The sequence below is a fragment of the Chrysochloris asiatica genome, unplaced genomic scaffold, assembly GCF_000296735.1.
Source record: "Chrysochloris asiatica unplaced genomic scaffold, ChrAsi1.0 scaffold00445, whole genome shotgun sequence".
NCBI classification, from domain to species: Eukaryota; Metazoa; Chordata; class Mammalia; order Afrosoricida; family Chrysochloridae; genus Chrysochloris; species Chrysochloris asiatica.
Genome location: NW_006408963.1, coordinates 223,844 through 242,581, shown reverse-complemented (window position 1 = coordinate 242,581; position 18,738 = coordinate 223,844). Strand labels below are relative to the sequence as shown.

Below are 18,738 nucleotides of genomic sequence, written 5' to 3'. Positions count from 1 at the left end.
GCGGCCTCGGTTCCTCGAGCGGGCGCTGTCGCTGCGGGCGGGCAGGCGGCGGGCGCGCGGCAACGAGCGACAGTCCGCTCCAAGGACAGGAAGGCCTGGGCAGAGGGCGGCCTGCCCGCAGCGCCGGGGCGCGACCCTCTGGGCGAGCGTTGAGGCTGCGGCTGAGGGCTCCCCACGCTCCGCACCAGCGGCGGCGACGCGGCGCGCTCGGCTCCAGCCGCAGCTCTGAGCGCGCAGGGCGGGGGGAGGAGGAGGAGGGCGGTCGGGAGGGGGGAGGAGGAGGAGCAGCAGGCTGGTGGGGGCCGCGGGGCTCTGGAGCCACGCGCCCGGGGCGCGCCCTTCTGCTTCCCCAGCACGCGCGGGGGCGGCCGCCCTGCTTGGCCTGGCACTGTCCCCGGAGGGCACTGGCCAAGTGAGGGTGCACAGCTGGAAACTGGGGGACCCCCGGGCCCTAAGAGCCAGGCAGGCGACTGGGTATCAGGCTCCTGCTTACTCTCCACGAGCCCCTCCCTCTGGGGTGTGGATCTGGGCGGCCCTAGGAGGAGACAGTGATGGCCCAGGCCCTGTGAAGAAGGTGCATGCAGGTGGGCACACAGGGACTCAATGCAGACAGACACACAGACAAACTCAAATGCAGAGACCCACTCGTGTCCACAAACGGACATGCAGTGTCCAGAAGCCAAGGCCCACATGTGTGCCGTGGTCGGCCATCCAGAGGTGGCGCAGAACCTTGCTGGCCACAGCTTCCATGAGAGCAGCACAGGAGGGGGCTGAGTCTGGGAAGGGCAGGTGACAGGCGCCGGCAGGTGGAAAGATCTGGACACAGTCACTGAATCCTTCTCGCCTTGTACAAAGAGGGCCCTGGGGCCTCCTGGGCAGGCTTGGATCTGGCGCCAGGGACGTATCGGACCACAGCACTCCTGGCCTTCACTGCCGGGAGCTTACAGCAAGACAGGGAATGAGCAGGTGCACTTGGGGTAAGGGTCACCGGGGGATGGTGTGGGGGGCTCAGTGAAGGCCTCTTTGGAGAGGAGCCTCTGTGACACAAAAGTGCTGCTAGGGGACTGTCCCAACCCTTACAGCCCCCTCCTGTTTGAAGGCAGCTGGCTCAGAAGAAGTTGGTGAGTTCTGGTGTCTCAAAGAGCCGTAGCCAGGGTCACATACACGCTCACACTGCATTCCCACACACTGCATTACACACACACACACACACCGTTACCCACCTACACAGTCACTCCGACACACACTCACACATACCATGCACACTCATCCACAGTCTTACACGTGGACAGTGATTACACAGTCACACACATATGAGGAGCCTTCAAAAAGTTTCTGGAAAAATTCCATGGTGTTTTCATCCCACTTTTCCAGAACTTTTTGAAGCCCCCTCATATACTCTCTCGCACACCCACTCAGATGTGCACTCCCCCACACACTCAGTTCTTCCCATCACTCACATGCATCCTCACACTTGCTCATGGTCACGTGTGCTCACTCACTCTCAGTTAGTCACACCCACCCACATAGCCCCCCTCAGTCTGACACCTTCATAGCTCTTCACACGTAGTCACACCCAGTCCCACACTCTCTCACACACGCTCACACACGCACACGCTCCCCTTGGACTTCCCCCCCCCCCCGCCCCCTCAGAGGTAGCCTTCCCTGGGGGTTTGCTCTGTGAAAACTGAGCCACTCCACGGGTGCTGGGATACCCTTGCCCGTCAGTTGGCAGGGAGCCATGCCTGTGCCGTCGGCGGTCAGCTCGGCCTTCTGCCTCCCAGGGCCTCAGGCACACACAGTGGGCAGGCAGGCCGGCATCTTGAGGGCCCGCGGCCCACTGTGGGCAGCCCCCTCCCCATGTGGCTTCCCACTGCCCAGAGCAGGAAACCCCCACGAAGTGGAGGCAGTGCCAGTCTTGCGCTCAGTGTCTTGTCGTGGGGCACAAGAACCTCACCTGCGTCCACTTGCCCTTTTCATGAACCCACATTCCAGGTGGGCACAGGGAGGCAAAGCCAAGACACCAGCCCCGCCCCCAGCGCAGGAGGAGCACCTCTGAGTGCTTCTGTCTGTCTCCTCCCCCAGCAGGCCACCCCCCCCACCCCCCCGCCTCGGCCTTCCACAGTGTGACTAAGGCTTCAACTCCAGATGAGAGGAGGGGCAGGTCCTGCTCTTACTGGCCATGGTCTTGGCATATCTAGGAGGACAGGAGGGGACAAAACACCCAGGGAGGCCCCCTCCTGTCAGACCTGGAGATAAACCAACTACCCTTCAGGGCTCGCTCGTTGAACTGGAGATGCCTCCTGCCCCCACACCAAAAGAAAAAGAGACTGTCAGAGGATGAAAACCAGAGCCAAATGGTACTAGCCAATGCCTCCTTGCCTCTTTCCAGCTTGGTGGCCTTCAGGAGGAGTGAAGGGACACAGCCCACAAACCTTCAAGGTGTCATGAAAGTGCCCAGCCTCTAATTAAATAAAAGGTGACACCGGCCACTGGATTAAAGACCCACGTAATCCATGGTGATCTTCCCTTCTAGATCCATCTTCAGATCTCACCAACAAAGACTAGGATTTGGAACGGGAACATCTCTTTGGGGAGTAGTTCTTTTTCATCCTGCCACGGAGCTGTACGTGGATGTAGGTCTGGACATCTCCACACACTGATGGCCTCTGAGGCCTTGGGGGGTGTTGACCTCATCTAAAGAGGACACAGCCAGAGGGGCTCCAGCCCCCAGCCCCAAGGCTGTAACTGAGCTATCGAAGGGGAAGGAGGAAGACCAGGCTTGGGCAACAGAGGCCCAGGGGAGAAGCGCAGTAGTGGACCCAGAGGGAGGCGGAGGAGAGTGGGCAGGGAAGAGTACCTAGGGAGAAGGCAGGCAATTTCAGCTTACATGTGGCAGGGCTAGAAGATGAGATGGGGCTAGAGGAGACTTGGGTTCAGAAAGGTTGCTTTTGTAGGGTGAGACTTGGAGCCATTCCTGTGTTGTCTGACAAAGGACTATGGAAAGGAAGCCATTGGTGATGTCTCCAGGCCCCATAAGGGTGAAAGACATGTGGAGGGAGGGCTAGCTGGATCAGAGAAGGGAGCTAAGGAATGGAGAAGGAGAGGGAGGTGCCACTAAGTAAGGAAGTTAGAGGACCTTTCCTTGTCACCCCCAGCCCTGGTCTTTCTCAAACCTGCTCCCTGATATTTCCAGTGCAAAAAAGACAGGGCTTGACGTAAGATAGAAATTTCTAGCAAGACTTCCCATCAACCCCTTTACAGCCGTAAGAGGGACTGGCTAATGGACAAGGGCCCAACAGCTTCCCAAATTGGTGACCCATTGACTCGGACCCCCCAAAGGGACCAGCACATCTCCTGGTCCGTTAGCGCACAAAGGAGAGGACCATGTGAGGATGGAGCAGACATGACAGTGATGTGTCTACAAGCCACCAGAGACCTACAGTGCTCCTGCCAAGCCTCCAGAAAGAATCACTCCAGCTGACCCCCTGAATTGGGACTTCTGGCCCTGTGAGAGGTAGCCGCACCTCCCCTTGGCCTCCCAGCTTCTGGAAATCCCAGGGCTACCTCTCATGGATGGAAGAACCACTGTGAGCAGCTTACAGGGCCCATTCACACTACAGAGCATAACCACCAGGGGTCCTTGCTGTCTGAAGACCTCAGGAGAGCTAGCTGTGTGCAGCCTCTAGCCCTGGTGGCCTGTCCCGTGCATCCTGAGTGGAAGTGGCTTTCTTCAGCCCCTGCTCTCCTAAGATTGGAGCCTGAGCCCTCCCCGCCCCCTCACCCCTTCACCACAGGCCCTTCTAAGGGTGAGCCTTCTCCCAGAGGTCCCTGGCCATGTCCCCTCCCCCTCCATGGCCTGCAGATGCCTGGCCAGGTGCCCATCAACAAGCCCTGACTAGTTTAAATCCAAACAGTGGCTTCGGCTTAGGCTCCAGCTGAGCCCTCACTCTGACCATAGGCACCTGACGCAGTCAGAGCTTAGAAATGGCTGTGCCATGCCTCCACTCAGCCCCGTGCTCTTCAAGGACCAAGTGTCCTCCCCAAGCCAGCAGTCTCGTGACAATGTCACCGCCATGTATGGACGCATTACCTTCCCCCAGCTCCCTGGGGTGGGGTGGGGCTCCAGGCCATGAAGGCAAGTGGCTGGGTGGGCAGACTGCAGTCCTCATTGCCCCCAAGCTCCTTCCAAGGCTGTGCCTCCTCCACAGTGGGCCTGGCTGAAAATCTGCATCCCTCTTCCCAATCCCTTCAGCATACCTGACCCCAGGCCTGGGGGTTCCTGTTTAGCCAAAGATGGGGCTAAAACCTGTCCCTTGCACCTCATTTATGAAAACTTTGTACAGACAAGATCATCAGCTTTACATTCAGCAAACCCTATACCTTGTTTCTTGTCAATGATAGTATTCCCCTCCCTGCAACCACAGGTATCCTGCCTCCTCCCTGTGGCTCCCCATTCACATCTTATATTTCACAAATGAACAAGGCACTTATGTTTGATGTACACTTATAAAACAAAAATATACACATTCCCTTAAATGTCCAAAGCGCACATTCTGCCAACCAGCCTCCTGCCCGCAGGCACACAGCAACTGTCTCTGCTGTTACAGCTTTTCTAGATAGCGATCTCACGCACCGCTCAGGCTCTCCTTTTTGATGGTCCCGGGATCGTCTGTTCCTGAAATGAAAGATTACCTTCCCCCTCCTTTTAGTTACACGTCTTCTACAATTACAGTTGTGGTAATTGCAATTAATTCTGCTAACAATTATTCACAACGGAGTCATGAAATTCTATCACCACCGTCCCCCAACCGCTTTCAACAGATCCATCTGGGCCTTGCACCCCATTTGACCTGCTTCTTTCCAATAGGGAACTTGTAACTGGTCACCTGCCCACCAGTCTTCCTTGTTACAGATGGACTGCGTTCTCAAAACGATATGTTGAAGTCCTACTGCTAGTACCTGTAAACAGGACCTTATTTGAAAATAGAGTCTTTGTGGATATCATCAGTTCACACAAAGGAACGCTGGGGAGACAAGGAAGGAACCGGCCTTAGAGACTTTATAGGGCACATGGCCTGGCCTACACCCAGAATTCGGACTCCCGGCCTTTACAATTGTGCGAGTAAAGCCATCTGCTCTTACGTGTCGCTGAGTGTGTGATCCTTCATGAAGGGGGCTCCAGGAGACCAATCCACCCCCCGCCCCCCACAGTCAGGCTGCCTGCCTCAAGTCTTGGTAGGTCTGAGCTCTGGAGGACAAAGCCTCTAACCACTGAGGCTGTGGGCTGTGTTGGTTTATTAGAGTCCAATCAGTCATGGCTTCCATACTTTTAGCATTATTCTTATCAATGAAATGAAAGCAAGGCTCGGCAGCTTGTTGCCCTTGGAACGACGTCCACCTTTCTTCCTGTAACCCACAAACCCTAGTGTGGTATGGCCCTGCCCACTGTTCCCACCGCCCCCATGGACTCCTAGGAAGAGTCAGGAACATCCCCCGGTCCCCTTCTTTGGTCTAGGCAGAGAGCTTGTCTCCAAGAGGCAGGGCACTCCCTACTGTAAGGATCATACTGATGCTTTTCCTGGGGCCCAGGCAATTGTGGGTAGGGTGGGGTGTCTGGTGTGAGCACCATTGGAGGACTTGCCCCACTAATTGTCCCTGCTGAGAGTCACTTCCCTCATGGAGTTCCCGAGTACAGAGCTTGGTGAGAGTTCAAGAAAAGACAGAATGAACAGAAGGGAAGGAAGGTAGGAAGGATGGGACGGAGATTGCTGGGGACCCGGCTTTCTCCCAAAGAGCACAGATCCAGTGCCTCAGCCTCGCCTGGAGCAATGGCGGAAGGCCCCCAGTCACAAACCAGCCAGGAGCACATGGCCCAGAACAGTGCTGTGATGCCAACGGTGATACTCTATCGCTAAGCCACCCGCCGTATGCCAACATCCATCCCCACAAGGAGAACCCCAGGGCTGCCGGCCGGGCAGAAAGACACTGGTTGGAGGCATTCAGGCACCTGGACCATAGGTTTTGTCATCTGGAGACTGACCCTCTGCCCCACACTGACCCTTTCTGGGGCAGACCTGTCTCCCGTGAGTAGTGCCCTCTCTTGGGAGCCAGCACCAAGTGGCTACAGTGTGACTTGTCCCTGCATCCATCTTGGGGTTCCAGCTCCCAGGGATTTAGGTGGCATCCCATGCTGGAAGGGCATATGTCCGCTCTGGAGCCCAGGCTAAAGACAGTTGTTGTTGTTGTCGTTAAGTGTTGTCGAGTCAGTTCTGACCCATAGCGACCCTGTAGAGGGTTTCCGAGGAGCAGCTGGTGAGCTTGAACCACCGACCTTGCCGTTCAAATGGCTTTGCAGTCTGGTGCATTAACCCACAGCGCCACACCAGGACTCTTTGGACCAATGGAAATGCCTAGGAGTGAGGGGGAGGGGGCTTCACCTACTCACCTGGAGTGTCCTTGTCCAGCTTGTGACCAGGGGTGAGGAGGACTATGCTGGGGACGGGACTGGGGGTGGGGGGAGGAATCTGAGGGCTCGGAGTCAGCTCCTGCCAGCTCCACTTTCTGCGATGGCCTCGGTCTCCAGTCCCCAGGCAACAGCACCACACTTAGCCATATTGCACAGTGCTTCTTTAATACAAAGACCACCATTACCCCCCGAGGCAGCCCAGCCTCATGGTGAAGGCTTGCTAGCACCCCCACAAGGACCCAGAGAAGATACAGCAAGGGCAGAGGCAGCAGTCGGGGGTGGGGGGTGGGGGGGGCCTGACTTCCTCACACTACCCCTCCCCCCTTGCCTCTTCTAGAAGAGTGACCGCCCCCTGGGCAATCTGGCCTTGCACCTGCCTCGGGGCTGTCTGGGCCAGGCCTGGTCAGGGCCTTCGGAGGAAGCAGCTGCCCACCAGGCCTGCCTGGCCGGGAAAAGACAGGAGAGATAGGAACCAGACCCAGGCCAAATCAGAGGGTCAGGATCTTCGAGAAGATGGGGTGGGGGGCGGACAAGAAGGCCAGAGGAGCATAGAGTTGGATCCAGAGAGATGGAAGGGTCACAGGGCCGGGGAGAGGCATGTCTGAGCAAGAACAGGATCAAGGACAGGCAAAGAGACAATAAGAGAGACAGAGAAAAATAGAGACAAATAGATAATGAGAGAAAAACAGAGATCATGAGATCAAAAGACAGAGAGATGATGATTGAGAGAGATACATGGACAGGAAAGCAAGATGGCTTCCATGTATGGGCCATGAACTTGAGGGGTGTGGGTGGAGGGGGCCTGGAGGGGGACAGGCCCGTCCAGTCAAGAAGAAGCTTGCTTGGGAGGCCTGGGCCTAGACCGGTGGCAGGTCCATTTCCACCACTGCTGAGTCCCTGCCATCCCCCACCCTGCCTCCCGAGGACCCAAAGGTGGTCTCCTGTGACTTGAGCCTGCCGTAAGTGGCGTTCCAGGGCAAATGGGGTTGAAAAGGCACCTCGGTGTGACCATGGGGAAGGTAGGGGCAGGTGGGTGGAGGCAGCTCCAAGACCAGGGGCATGGGATGCCATGGCTGGCAGGGGTGTGCTTCTGTCTCCTTCCTTGGGATGGGCAGTGAGTAGGGTGGGGCGGACATCCAGGGTAGGCGCCTGGGACGGGGCTGCTTTCTCTGGGTTCCTGAAGACCCTGCCCGACTGCCGCTGCCTCTACTTCTTGTAGTTGCCGAACTGGATGGCAAGACGGTCAGTGACGCAGCGGAAGGTGGCAGGCTGTACCTCCCAGTAGGGCACAGGGTTATTGAAGAGGCTGATCCCGTTATAGTAGGCCCGCTTGACTCCGAAGCCCACGGGGCAGAAGTCATTGACGCCCACCTTGGTGATGTTGTTGGAGTGCAGGTAGACCACCTGGGGGCAGAGGGTAGGGCCAAGGCTGGCTCGAAGGGGCCCTGTCTCCCTGAGCAGCCTCCCCAGGGCTGTTCTCAGGGGCAGGCCCAGGGGGAACGGGGCCCTCTCCCATGTCCGGAGACCTGAGACCTTCTCTAGAGCCCTTTCTTTCACCCCACCTGCCCTTTTTGCGAGCTAGCATGTGGCCAGGAGGAGCAAAGGGAGGCTATCTGTTGCGTGGGGATGTTATCAGGGTGTGGGGTAGGGAGGTGTATGTGGGGAAGAGGGAGGGGGCAGGAAAGATGGCACACACAGAGGGGCCCTCGGTCCCCTGGGCGCTAGGCCTCCCTCTCATCCCAAAGGCTCAGGGTAGCCTCTTCTTCTTCCCAGCTTTCCAGGGACTCGCCTTCTAGCAATGTTCCCCCCGCTTAGGGGACAACGGAGGCACGGGAGACTGTTGTTATTTCAAGTCTGTTACGGCTCCTAACGGCACTGTTATAGGGCTTCTAATGAGCAGCTGGTGGGTTTGAACCACCAATCTTGTGGTTTGCAGTCCAGTGTTTATCCTACAGCACCACACCAGAATCCTGGGTTGTTGTTGCTACTATTACATACCATAGCGTGGGTTCCGACTCATAGCAACCCTGTCTAGGGTTTCTGATAAGCGGCTGGTGGGTTTAAACTGCCAACCTTGCGATTCAAACCGACCTTGCTGTCCAGTGAGTTTTCCTTCCACACCACACTGACTCATGTTATGATTGTTGTTGAGTGCCATCGAGTCAATTCTGACTTCATAGTGACCCTGTATAGGGTTTCTGAGGAGTGGCTGTTGAGTTCGAACTGCCGACTTTGTGGCTCAAACTGACCTTATGGTCGAGTGCTTATCCTACAGCGCCACACCAGGACTCCATACCTACTGACTGTTGTTGTTAAGTGCCATCGAGTCGATTCCGACCCATAGCGACCCTGTACAGGGTTTCCGAGGAGCGACTGGTGAGTTTGAACCGCCAACCTTGCAGTTCATACCGACTCTGCAGTCCAGCGCATTAACCCACAGCGCCACACCAGGACCTCATACCGCCACACCAGGAGCCACCCTTTATAAGGTTTCCGAGGCTTTAAAAAATCTTTCGGGCAGGAGCAGAAAGCCTCATCTTTCTCCTGAGGAGTGGCTAGTGAGCTTGAACGGCAGAACTTGCGGTTCGCAGTCCAGTGTTTATTACATGGATCCACCGCCGGTTGTTAAGTGCGGTCGAGTCGGAACCGATTTAGCTTAGGCTGCTGCAGTGGCCTCTGGAGGCGGACATGAGACTAGCCACTAGAGGGCGCACTTAGCCCAGCAAGGCCCTGGCAGGAGAAAGTGGTGGTGATTATGTGCCGTGGAGTCACGCAGCGACCCTGTACAGGGTTTCCGAGGCTGTAAATCTTTACGGGAGCAGAAACCCTCCTCTTTCTTCCTCTGAAGAGCTGGTAGTTTCGAACTGCTGACCCTGAGGTTAGCAGCCCGATTAGTAACCACTACGCTAAGGCCGTGGCAGGAGAAAGTGGGAACGGGGAATTCTAGTGAATAAAACGCTCGGCTCCTGGCATGTCTGAGTTGGGCTGAGGAAGAGACTAAGGCTCAGAGCAGGACTGCTCAATGCCAAGTTCACCTGTGTGACTGAAAGCCAAGGCAGGGATGGAGGCAGCTGAGAAGACCCTAGTCAAGGCACACTTACTGTCCTGTGCTGTCTCTGTCTTGGGAGATAGTTCTGGAAACAGTCTATGTCACGGGTCATTGGCACTGCTTCTTGCCAGATGAAGAGACTGGCAAGAGCAGAGGAGGGCAGGGAGTTCTGGGGAGGGCCCTCACCTGGAGGAGCTTGAGGTCTGGAAGGCCCGCAGGCACCCGGGATAGCTTGTTGTTGTCCAAGTGTAGTTCCCGTAAGGTGGGCAGGAAGCTCAAGCTCCCGTTCTCCATCATCCGGATCTGGTTGTGACCCAGGCCCAGCCTGTGCACAGGGCAAAGCTGGCGTGGTCAGGGTGATCAAAGTGGCCACCAGCTACTCCCCTGCTCTAGCCCTGCACCCGCTCGCTGGCCCCCACCTGTATAGCTTGGAGTAGCGAAGCAGGTCCTCCAATTCTATGGCCTGGATTTTGTTGTGGTCCAGATGGAGTTCATTCAGGGTCTCGGGGAGGTCTATTGGGACAGGGGTGCTCTCAATTGAGTTGGAGGCAGGAGAGGCAAGAGTGCCGGGAGGGAGTGAAGCCTGGCAGCTCTGCCCCCCAGTAGCCTAGGACTCCAGATGGCTGCAGCCTCCCTCCCGCTCTTCCAGTCTGTGCGCTTGGAGGCAAAGGCTGGGCTGAGGAAGGCCACCTCCTACCTTTGGGGACACCAGTGAGCTTGGCCTCGGAGATGCGCAGATAGTTGAGCTTCAAACCGTCAAAGGCTCCAGGCTCGAAGCCACTGTTCTCCAGGGGGTTCCCGCCCATCTCTAGGAGAGAGTCCACCTCAGCGGAATGCTCATCCCCTGCCCTCCTCCCTGTCCCTTCCACCTGGCACATCGCAGCCCCCTTGGAGTCGTCTCCACACAGTCATCCTTGCTCTTTCTGTAGCTGGCAGGTTGACCACAGGAAGCACTCCCCAAAGAAGTTTGGAAGCCTGCCCCTACACAGATGGCCTTGGCTTCCCATCATCTTGTCTTATCAATTGAATCATGTATCCCCCAAACCAAGTCTTGAAGTCCTGGCCCTTGTACCTGTGGATGTGGCCCTGCTTAGAAAGAGGGGTTTCCTTTCGTTATGTGAGTGAGACGCTCCCTAAACCTGATCCCTTGTGACTTCTAGAAAGAGCAGGCACTCAGGGAAGACACACCATGTGAAATATCAAGGAGCACCAGAGAAGTCCCCCTAGAGCCACGTTTGGAATTCAGAACTGTGAGAAAACGAGTTTCTGTGACAGCTCCAGACGTGCGTGGGGGACACTCAACTGCCCTCTCAGGTCGGCCCAACCACACTCACCAATGCAGTTCATGTTGCGGAGCCCACTGAACACGCCTTTGGGCACCTTGCGGATGCGGTTGTCGTGGATACGGAGCTCTACCAGGGAGCTGGGCAGGTTGGGTGGGATCTCCACCAGATGGTTCTTGGAGATGTAGAGCTTTTGCAGCTTCCTCAGGGGGCTGAAGGCCTTCTCATGTATCTTGTTGATCTTGTTGTTCACCAGGACGAGTGCCTGCCATGGGGTGGCAGGGTGACACAGGGCCCTTCTCCTTTCTCTTCCTCCCTGCCTCCTGAGCCTACCACTTCTCGAGGCCTCAGCTCCCCCACTTGTCTACGGGACACAGAAAAGTCTGGGAATGAGAACTGCTGTCTGGAAAGGGTGGGGAGCTGCCACCACACTTGGCGCAGACTTTTCTTAGGATTCTGGAGGCTCAGATCTCACATGTGCTACATGTACACAGCTTTCTGGTCCCAACTTTCCTGTGCAGATCCCCTGGACCCAGTCTTACATAGAGGTGCTGCAGGCCCTTGAAGTCATCTTTACGCAGCTCGGTGATGTCATTGTTCTGCAGGTCCAGCAGGGTGGTGTCTGGCGAGATCTCCTTGGGCACAGTCTTCAGACCTGGGGAGCAGCACCACCAGCGCCCACATGAGACTCTGAGCACAGGGCTGTCCAACCTGACCACCCATCTGTGTGAAGGGCTAGGTATATGGGCAGACACACGAGGACACAGAGAGACGCACACGGGGACTCTGACACCAAGGGGAGCATGCAGACAGGCAACCACGCCTGAATACTCTGATCTCAAGCACATGGGGGTCACCCACCCCTGACCCACCCTGCCATGCCCCTCCCTTGTGCCACAAGCCCCTCTTGGGTTGCTGGCCCCAACGATACCCCACGCTCGTGCCCCTGCTGGGACTGACCCAAGTCGGAGCATTGAACAACTCGTAGATGGCAGTGGCAGCCGAAAGGACACATGGCGCTGAAGGTCGGGGTAAGTGAATCCAGGTCCGGGGCACCAGAGGCCGTGCCAGCGCCTGAGGCCTCCTCGTCATTCATCATCAGCAAGCTGTCATCCAGGGTGAAGTCCCAGAAGCCCTTTTGCTCGAAGGGCAGGGCCTGGCTCAGGGCCAGCAGAGCCATGAGGAACCACAGGGATCGCATGGTTAATGTGCCTGGGACCAAGGGCAAGAGGGCATCAGGCCGGCTCCTCATGCAGTCCTGCGCCCGTCCAGCCCCATTACCCACCACCCCTTTGGAGCACCGAACTTCAGGTCGGCTTCCCGCATGAAGGGCCTGCTCCCTAGGAGCCTGTCCACCACCCTTCCACCACCAGGGATAGCCAGACCACAGGCTTCATGGGAAAATGAAATATTCTCCCCATAAATCCTTCCATGCTCCACCCTCCAGCTAGCCAGCAACCTCTCTTGGTGGGAAGGGGGATGAGTCCTGGGCCTCGGCCAATGCCCACACATTAGCATTGAGTTACATGTCTTCGAGCCCCCCATTCCAACAGCGCCCACATTTTCCTGCAGCTGAGGAGAGGGCATCCTTAGGGTCTGGAGCCCCAGAGGTAGAGGGGGAATAGTTCCTCTCCTGGAAGCTACCCTACTCCTGAGATCTACCCCCACCTTGCCTTTGTACCCATGGCCCCTAGAAAGACCACCCACCAGAGGGGAGCAGCTTGTTGCCAGGATGGCGGGCAGGGCCAGGCTAGTCTGGAGGCCCCCCGAGCTGAAGCAAGAGGTGGAAGGGAAGCTGCCCTGCCGGAGCCTACCCCCCCCCAACTCTCCCTCCTCCTCCATCAACGCCCCATCCAAAGGCAAGGGTGAAGCACAAAACATACCTCACAAGAAGAGGCAGGAGCCCCTAGCTCAGCTGCCCCCCTGGCCTCGCCTGATTCCACAGACAAGTCCCTGGTTTTAGCCGTCTGTTCAATGGCAATAATCATGTTTGTGCCCCCTGCTTCCCTTCTGCAACCCAAGACCACCCACCCCAAGGAGGCCCTCACACAGAGCCCACCTCACCCATAGGGGATCTTTGGGACGTCAGCTGGGGGCAGGGGTGGCTGCTCAGCTTGAGTGCTGGCTGCAAAGGAGTCAGGAGGTGTGGGAGACGTGGGGTACTCTGCTGTCGTAGGCTAGCACCTTCTGAAAGCTTGGCCCCTGCCTGCTCCTTCCCTGGGCAGGCCCATGGACATGTGAGCGAATTTGGTGGTCAGGGGCTGGGGCACTTCCAGGCCTGGTTCTGTCTGGACACAACCATTCTCATGAGAGCATTTGAATGGAGGCCCTACCTACCTGTACCAGTCAAAGCTTGCTGTAGCCACCACGCTGGACATCCCTGCAGGCCTCTACAATGACTCTGCCACCCACAGCCCAAGCCAGAACCCACTGCCTCCAGTAATGGTTCAGAGAGGCTGTCTGCTTGTCCCAGGCCACACAGCAAACTTGGAAGCATGAATTGAGTGTCTCTGTTCCTCAGGAAAAAGATGAAGATTTCTGCTCCCGTAAAGATGTATAGTCTTGGAAACACTACACAGGGTCACTATCAGTCGGAACCGACTCCACAGCACACCACCACCACCACCACCACCATTTCTCTCGTGTATGACGAGCCCAGCTTGGTACTGGGCCCCCGGGCCACTGGATGATGATTCATAGCTGTCCTCATCTCTAGGAGCCTCTAGAGTCTACCTAGTCGCACTCCCAGGTCCTGCCAGCAATCAACTGAGCTCACTGGGCCCCAGAGCAGGAAAAGGGTCACGCTCGCCTGCCTGATGCAGCCTCTGGGGCCAGACCTGCCAGGGGTGGGAGGAGGAGACTGCTTCCACCCGCCCCCACCCCAACCTCTGCCAAAGACGCTACCTCACAGGGGGAATGAGTCAGGCCTTGGAAGGCTGTGAGACTCAGTTGAGCTGGACAGGTGGGGGTGGGGTGGGTGGTCTGCCAAGGCCCTAGGCAGGCTGAGGGGAAAGGGAGGGCCCAGACGCATATATGACCAGGAGGTCTCCACAGAGAATAGCAGCTCCAGCGCTGGAACTAGGAGTCTCTTCAGGGGACCACCTTGACTTCCAGGCTCCCAGGGAAGGTGGGCAGTCTGTGAGGGTGTCTAGCCCCGCTCCGCAAAGAAAGAGGTTGGACAGGCCTCAAGTGGGTTCGTGGAAGCATCCTTGGGTGGAGAGTGGACTTGTAGCCAGTCTGGAGACCCTGACAAGGCTGAGGGAAGGTTATGGAAGGAGCCAGTTCCAGCTTGGGTTCCCTCAAGTGGGTCTGTGGAAACATCCTTAGGTGGAGACCCTGGCAAGGCTGAGGGAAGTCTATGGGAGGAGCAAGTTCCTGCTCAGGTTCCTTCTGATGGAAGAGATTGAGCGGCAGGTTAGAAGGAGGGGCTCAGAAATTAGGGGTGTGGGGACCAGCCACACTTTGAGACTAAGGATGAAGGAAAGATACCTGAGGAGGGGACCCGTGAAGGGGAGACCACAATCCAACCTGTTCTTATCCCCATTCTATGTAAGAACAAACTGAGACCCAAAGAGAGGACTTGCCCTCCCCTAAGTCTCAGCCGCGAGACACGGAGCCCAGCTCAGCTCCTGCCCAACTCACCATGCCCCTTGGCCAGCCTGGCTCATGAGAGGCAATGCTGGGATCCTGGGCGGGAATCTCACCCAACTTCTCTTCTTGGCTGGGAGTAGTCCCTGCTCCCTGACATAGAGGCCCCACTGTGAGACACATCCCCCAATACACTGAAACAGTCAGGCAGCCAGGAAAGAGAGGTGTCCCCCATAAACGTGTGCCGGAACCCATTGGATGCCCTTCCTTAAATAAGGGGTGACCACAGGTGTGCCGGAGGAGGCCAGGCTTCCTGGAGCCTCTGGACGCCAAGCACACAGGGCCCTCCTTGTCTGTTCCTGGAAGCCAGAAAGTCCCCTTGTGGGCTTTCTCCGGGCCCATCCAAGCCAGGCTTACTGGCAGCCTCTCTGAACATGGCAAGGACGTGCCAGCCATTCAGGTCTGGCCAAAGGCGGTCAGTGCAGGGCTGAGGATCCAGCCCCACTGCAGATGGGCAGCCGCCTCCGCCGCCGCCGCCACCTAGTCAAAGACGCCAGGCAGGCGCCCCACCCCCATCCCTAAAGTGGCCCCACCAAGTGGCAGCGGCCTGACCTGAACTCTTCCACCAGCCCTGACAGCCCCCTTTCTTCCTCTTCTCAACTACCAGGGCTTCTGGGAAGCACAATCTGCCCAGGCTTTCCCCAGCCCACCAGCCCCCGACAGCTCTGGCATCTCTTTGAGTATCAGCCAAAAAGAGGGGATGTGGGTGGCCCATGGTGTGCATGTATGTGCACGTTTGTGTATCACGCAGCTGAAAGGGACTGCACCCTGAACCCACCACCATGGCTGAAACGTGTCCTTGGGCTACAATATGGGCAGATATTCAAGTGTGGCTGGACATGGCAGCTCCTTTCCAGCTGCTGCTTTGTGATGGTAGGGTGATCGGGTAGAGCTGGTCCTTGGCCCTGGGTGACAGGCTAGACTTGGAGGTTGGTGTTGGAGGTGGCAGGGAGCCAACCAGTTGGCTGCAGAGAGCTCCACGCCCAGGGGACATAGGAGGTGGCTGGAGCACCAAGGGAGCCCCTCCTCTGCCCTGCAGCCACAGTGCCAGAGGATGTCCAGAATGTCACTCACTAGACTCTTGCAGGAAACGTTGCTATTCCCACTTGATGACGGTAAACTGAGGCTCAAAGAGTTTCCCCAAAACTCTTGTCCAAGGCCACACAGCAAGGAAATGATACAGTTGGATTTCCACTCCCAGTCTGTCCGCCTACCCTTGTGTCTGCGCCCCCGCCCCCTGCCATAGCAGACATTGCCCCAGGCCCCCAAACTGCAAGATCCCATGCTCCTGGGCTGCACAAGAGACATGGCCCACCCCCAGGGTCCTTGGAGAAGACTTCTCCACGTTGCTGCTTCCACCTGGACCTGCAAAAGCGATCATCTCCAAAGGCCAGACCCCACAGGGAGACCTTCCCAGAGCCCTGGGCCAGGCCAGAGGGGCCCATTTCCTTCTGGCCATTCGACCCCTTCTCTACCCTGGTGGCGTGCCTCAGTCAGCAGCACTGGCTCCTCTGGCCAGCCCCAGGCCTGGTCCCTCTTCTACCAGGCTGCCCTTAATGCTGTCAGCTCCCCAAATCCTGGATTTGTCCCCTCAGCCTGAGTCCACCAGATACCAGCAGAGTTTAGAAACTCTGGCAGCTGGTGGGAGAAGACAGGGGTGAGTTCAGAGACCTCCAGCTTTGGTCAAGTCTGAGCTTGGTCCTATATCCAGACTATAGGGCCTAGAATGTTCTGTGAGCTTGTCAGACCTCCGGCCCCCAATCCTCCGGCCCAGTCCCACACTGGCCTGTCTACTGGTGACAGGTGAGAGAACTGAGGAACACGAGGCCAGCAAAGCCCTGGACCCTAAAGGCTGGGGGGTGTCCATGCCCCTGCACTGCTGGTGCTGCAAGAGGAGACAGCTTCGGAGGCTCTGGAGAACGGAGACTGGCAGGAAGCCCCCTCCATGCCCACACCGGGGGTTACCTATCCTGGAGCCTGGAGCCCCAGAAGCAGTAGAGACTCCTGAGTGGGGTTGGGGGCTCCAGATGGCCGAGGGGTCTTCATTATAAGGACCAGGCTGGGATCTATCCACTTGTAAGGAGGGGACAAAGCACAGCTCCCACCCAGGCCCCCAGTGTGGATGGCCTAGTGGCCCATGCTATGTTAGCCTGACAAGAAGATGAGGTGTCTGATGGGGCCTGCCTGAAGGGGGAACCACCAGCAACCATCCCAGACCCTTCATGGGACCAGCCTGTGGAGGTGGGTTAGACGCCCACCCCGGGTGGAGCCAATGGGGGCTGAGGGAACTGGGGTTCGAGGCAAGCACCAGGCTTTCTTGAGTCATGGGGGAAGGAACGTGGGGACCTTCGTAAGCAGGATGGAGGGAGGCAGAACGAGGGTGGAGTACCAGCAGAGGTGCTTGGGAGGGTGGGGGTGGGTAAGGTTGCTCCTGGGGACACTGTCCTCAGGTCTCACGGTATCCACACGGAGTCAGGATAAGTGACTCACAGGTCCCCTGCTCCATGGCAGTGGGGGTGGGGCCATGTCAGGAAGCAGGGGAGGAGGGTTTCTCTTGTCAGGAAGGGACATTCAGCCTCCTTTGGATGGACTACCGAATGTTGACCAAGAAAGGAAATTCTTTCTTGATTTACAAACATTCCCTTTCTTCCTGCTTTCTGGACTCATGCTTCTTCAAGGGGGCTGGTGGCCCCTGGTGGGATCAAGGGGAATTTTGTCTAATGACACAATACAATGACCAGGGGGCCAGCACCCCGACTCCCCGAGGCAAACCTTCGTCTATACGTCCGCCACCAAGAGGAAGGCTTCATGTCCAGCCTTGGACCTTGGGGCAGGAAGGCCAAGGAAACCAGGATGGTCCCTCAACAGCTGGTGCTGGGCCCATGGGAGCCCTCTCTGTCCCGTGGCCCCAAGGCTCCCACTCTTGCCCTGGGAGCCATCAGTGGGCATGTTCCACCAGAAGGCGCCATCTTCGGCAGGGACAAGACCAGGTACTCACTCTCACCCCATGCAGACCCACAGCAGCAGAAGTTGATGGAGGTCTCTCTCAGACAGCTCCAGTGTGTTTCCATCCAAGCCGGTCAGCACAAGGAGGGACCCCCGACCCCAATGTGACTAGAGCCAGCCATCTCTGCCACCAGGAGAGCGGCACTGACTGTCTCCTTGGCCTGAGTGAGCACACCAGCCTGCCTGCTCCAGCCCCAGCTCTGCTCCGGGAGCTCCTGAGCACGTACAGAACAATGCGCAGTCCAGACAGGCCCCACCCCACCCATGGAGCAGCCAACCTTCCAGGGCAGTGTCCCCAGGCAGGCCCCTTGCCAGCCAACCATCTCCAGGCTGTTAGCTGTAGTCCTCAGGAGACTTGGGGGTTCTGTGGGCAGTGGGGCTGGTCCACCAAAGCCTTGGTTCCTGGACCCAGCTCTGCCCACGACTGGCTCTACCACCATGGGACCAAGTTCCTGCCCCTCACTGACCCTTGGTTCCCTGTTCTGTACTGGGGCTGGATGGGAGGTTGGACCCCCACCCCACCTCTTCTCCAGAAGTTGCCTCAGGGGGCCACAGACATCTCCCCGGGAAGCGCCTGAGATGCAGGGAGGGGCCCCAGCTTAGGAGTTGCCTGTGGCCTCCTATTGGCCCTGAGCCCCGGGGCCCCACCTCACCCAGAAACAAGCCGGGAGCAAGGAATGCCTGAACAAGGGGCTGGGGCAGGCCTGGGAGTGATGGAGCAGCTCAGCACCCACAGGTCCTCTGGAACACGGGCTGGCTAAGGGAGGCGGCTGCTGGCAGAGGAGGGGGGTGGCCAAGGGAGAGGAGGGGGGCAGGGGGAAGCAGGAGCTGAGTAGAGCTGGGCAAGGTCAGAGGAGAGGAGGGTGGACAGAGCCCTCTTAGACAAGGACAAGGACCGAGTGGGCTCCTCAGGGTAGTGACAAAGGGGTGAGGACCAGGATCCCATGCGGTGGGGGTTGGGGTGGGGTGCGAACAACTCGGGAGTAGCGGAGCCTGGACAGGGACATGTCAGGGCAGGTCGGGGCAGGGGCAGCTAAAGTAGCCGGGGCCAGTACAAGAGCACCAGGGTCAGGAACAGGGGCATCGAAGCCAGGGATGAGGGAACGCGGGGACAGCCCAGGGCGGGCTAGCACCCTACCTGAGGAGGGAGACGGCAGGCACAGGCCAGCTAGTCTCAGGCTGGGGTGTTGGGCTGTGTCCGTGTGTCCGTCCCTCTTTCGGGCTGTGTGAGTAGCTGCTCACTCCTGGACAGTTGGCGGGGAGAGGGAGACAGAGGCGGCGGG

At 57.9% G+C, this 18,738-nt stretch overlaps 1 protein-coding gene across 1 annotated transcript; it reads right to left on the bottom strand.

The window, feature by feature from the left end:
• Nucleotides 1-7,638: 7,638 nt before the first annotated feature.
• BGN (biglycan) lies at nucleotides 7,639-12,011 on the bottom strand. The gene is made up of 7 exons (XM_006877174.1): nucleotides 11,762-12,011; nucleotides 11,344-11,456; nucleotides 10,853-11,066; nucleotides 10,216-10,326; nucleotides 9,938-10,031; nucleotides 9,705-9,843; nucleotides 7,639-7,873 (listed from the first exon to the last, which is right to left on the bottom strand). Exons 1-7 carry the CDS (start codon nucleotides 12,000-12,002, stop codon nucleotides 7,676-7,678), a joined length of 1,110 nt encoding a protein of 369 aa, XP_006877236.1. The 5' UTR covers nucleotides 12,003-12,011; the 3' UTR covers nucleotides 7,639-7,675.
• Between the last annotated feature and the right edge of the window lie 6,727 nt (nucleotides 12,012-18,738).

What these genes read in the sequence shown, in the direction of transcription:
- BGN (XM_006877174.1), bottom strand. Translation starts at nt 12,002, where the DNA reads ATGCGATCCCTGTGGTTCCTCATGGCTCTGCTGGCCCTGAGCCAGGCC. An exon ending in TGTTCAATGCTCCGACTTGG is followed by an intron (nt 11,457 to 11,761) that starts GTCAGTCCCAGC and finishes GCTGCTCCCCAG; the next exon opens with GTCTGAAGACTGTGCCCAAG. An exon ending in AGGGCCTGCAGCACCTCTAT is followed by an intron (nt 11,067 to 11,343) that starts GTAAGACTGGGT and finishes ACCCCATGGCAG; the next exon opens with GCACTCGTCCTGGTGAACAA.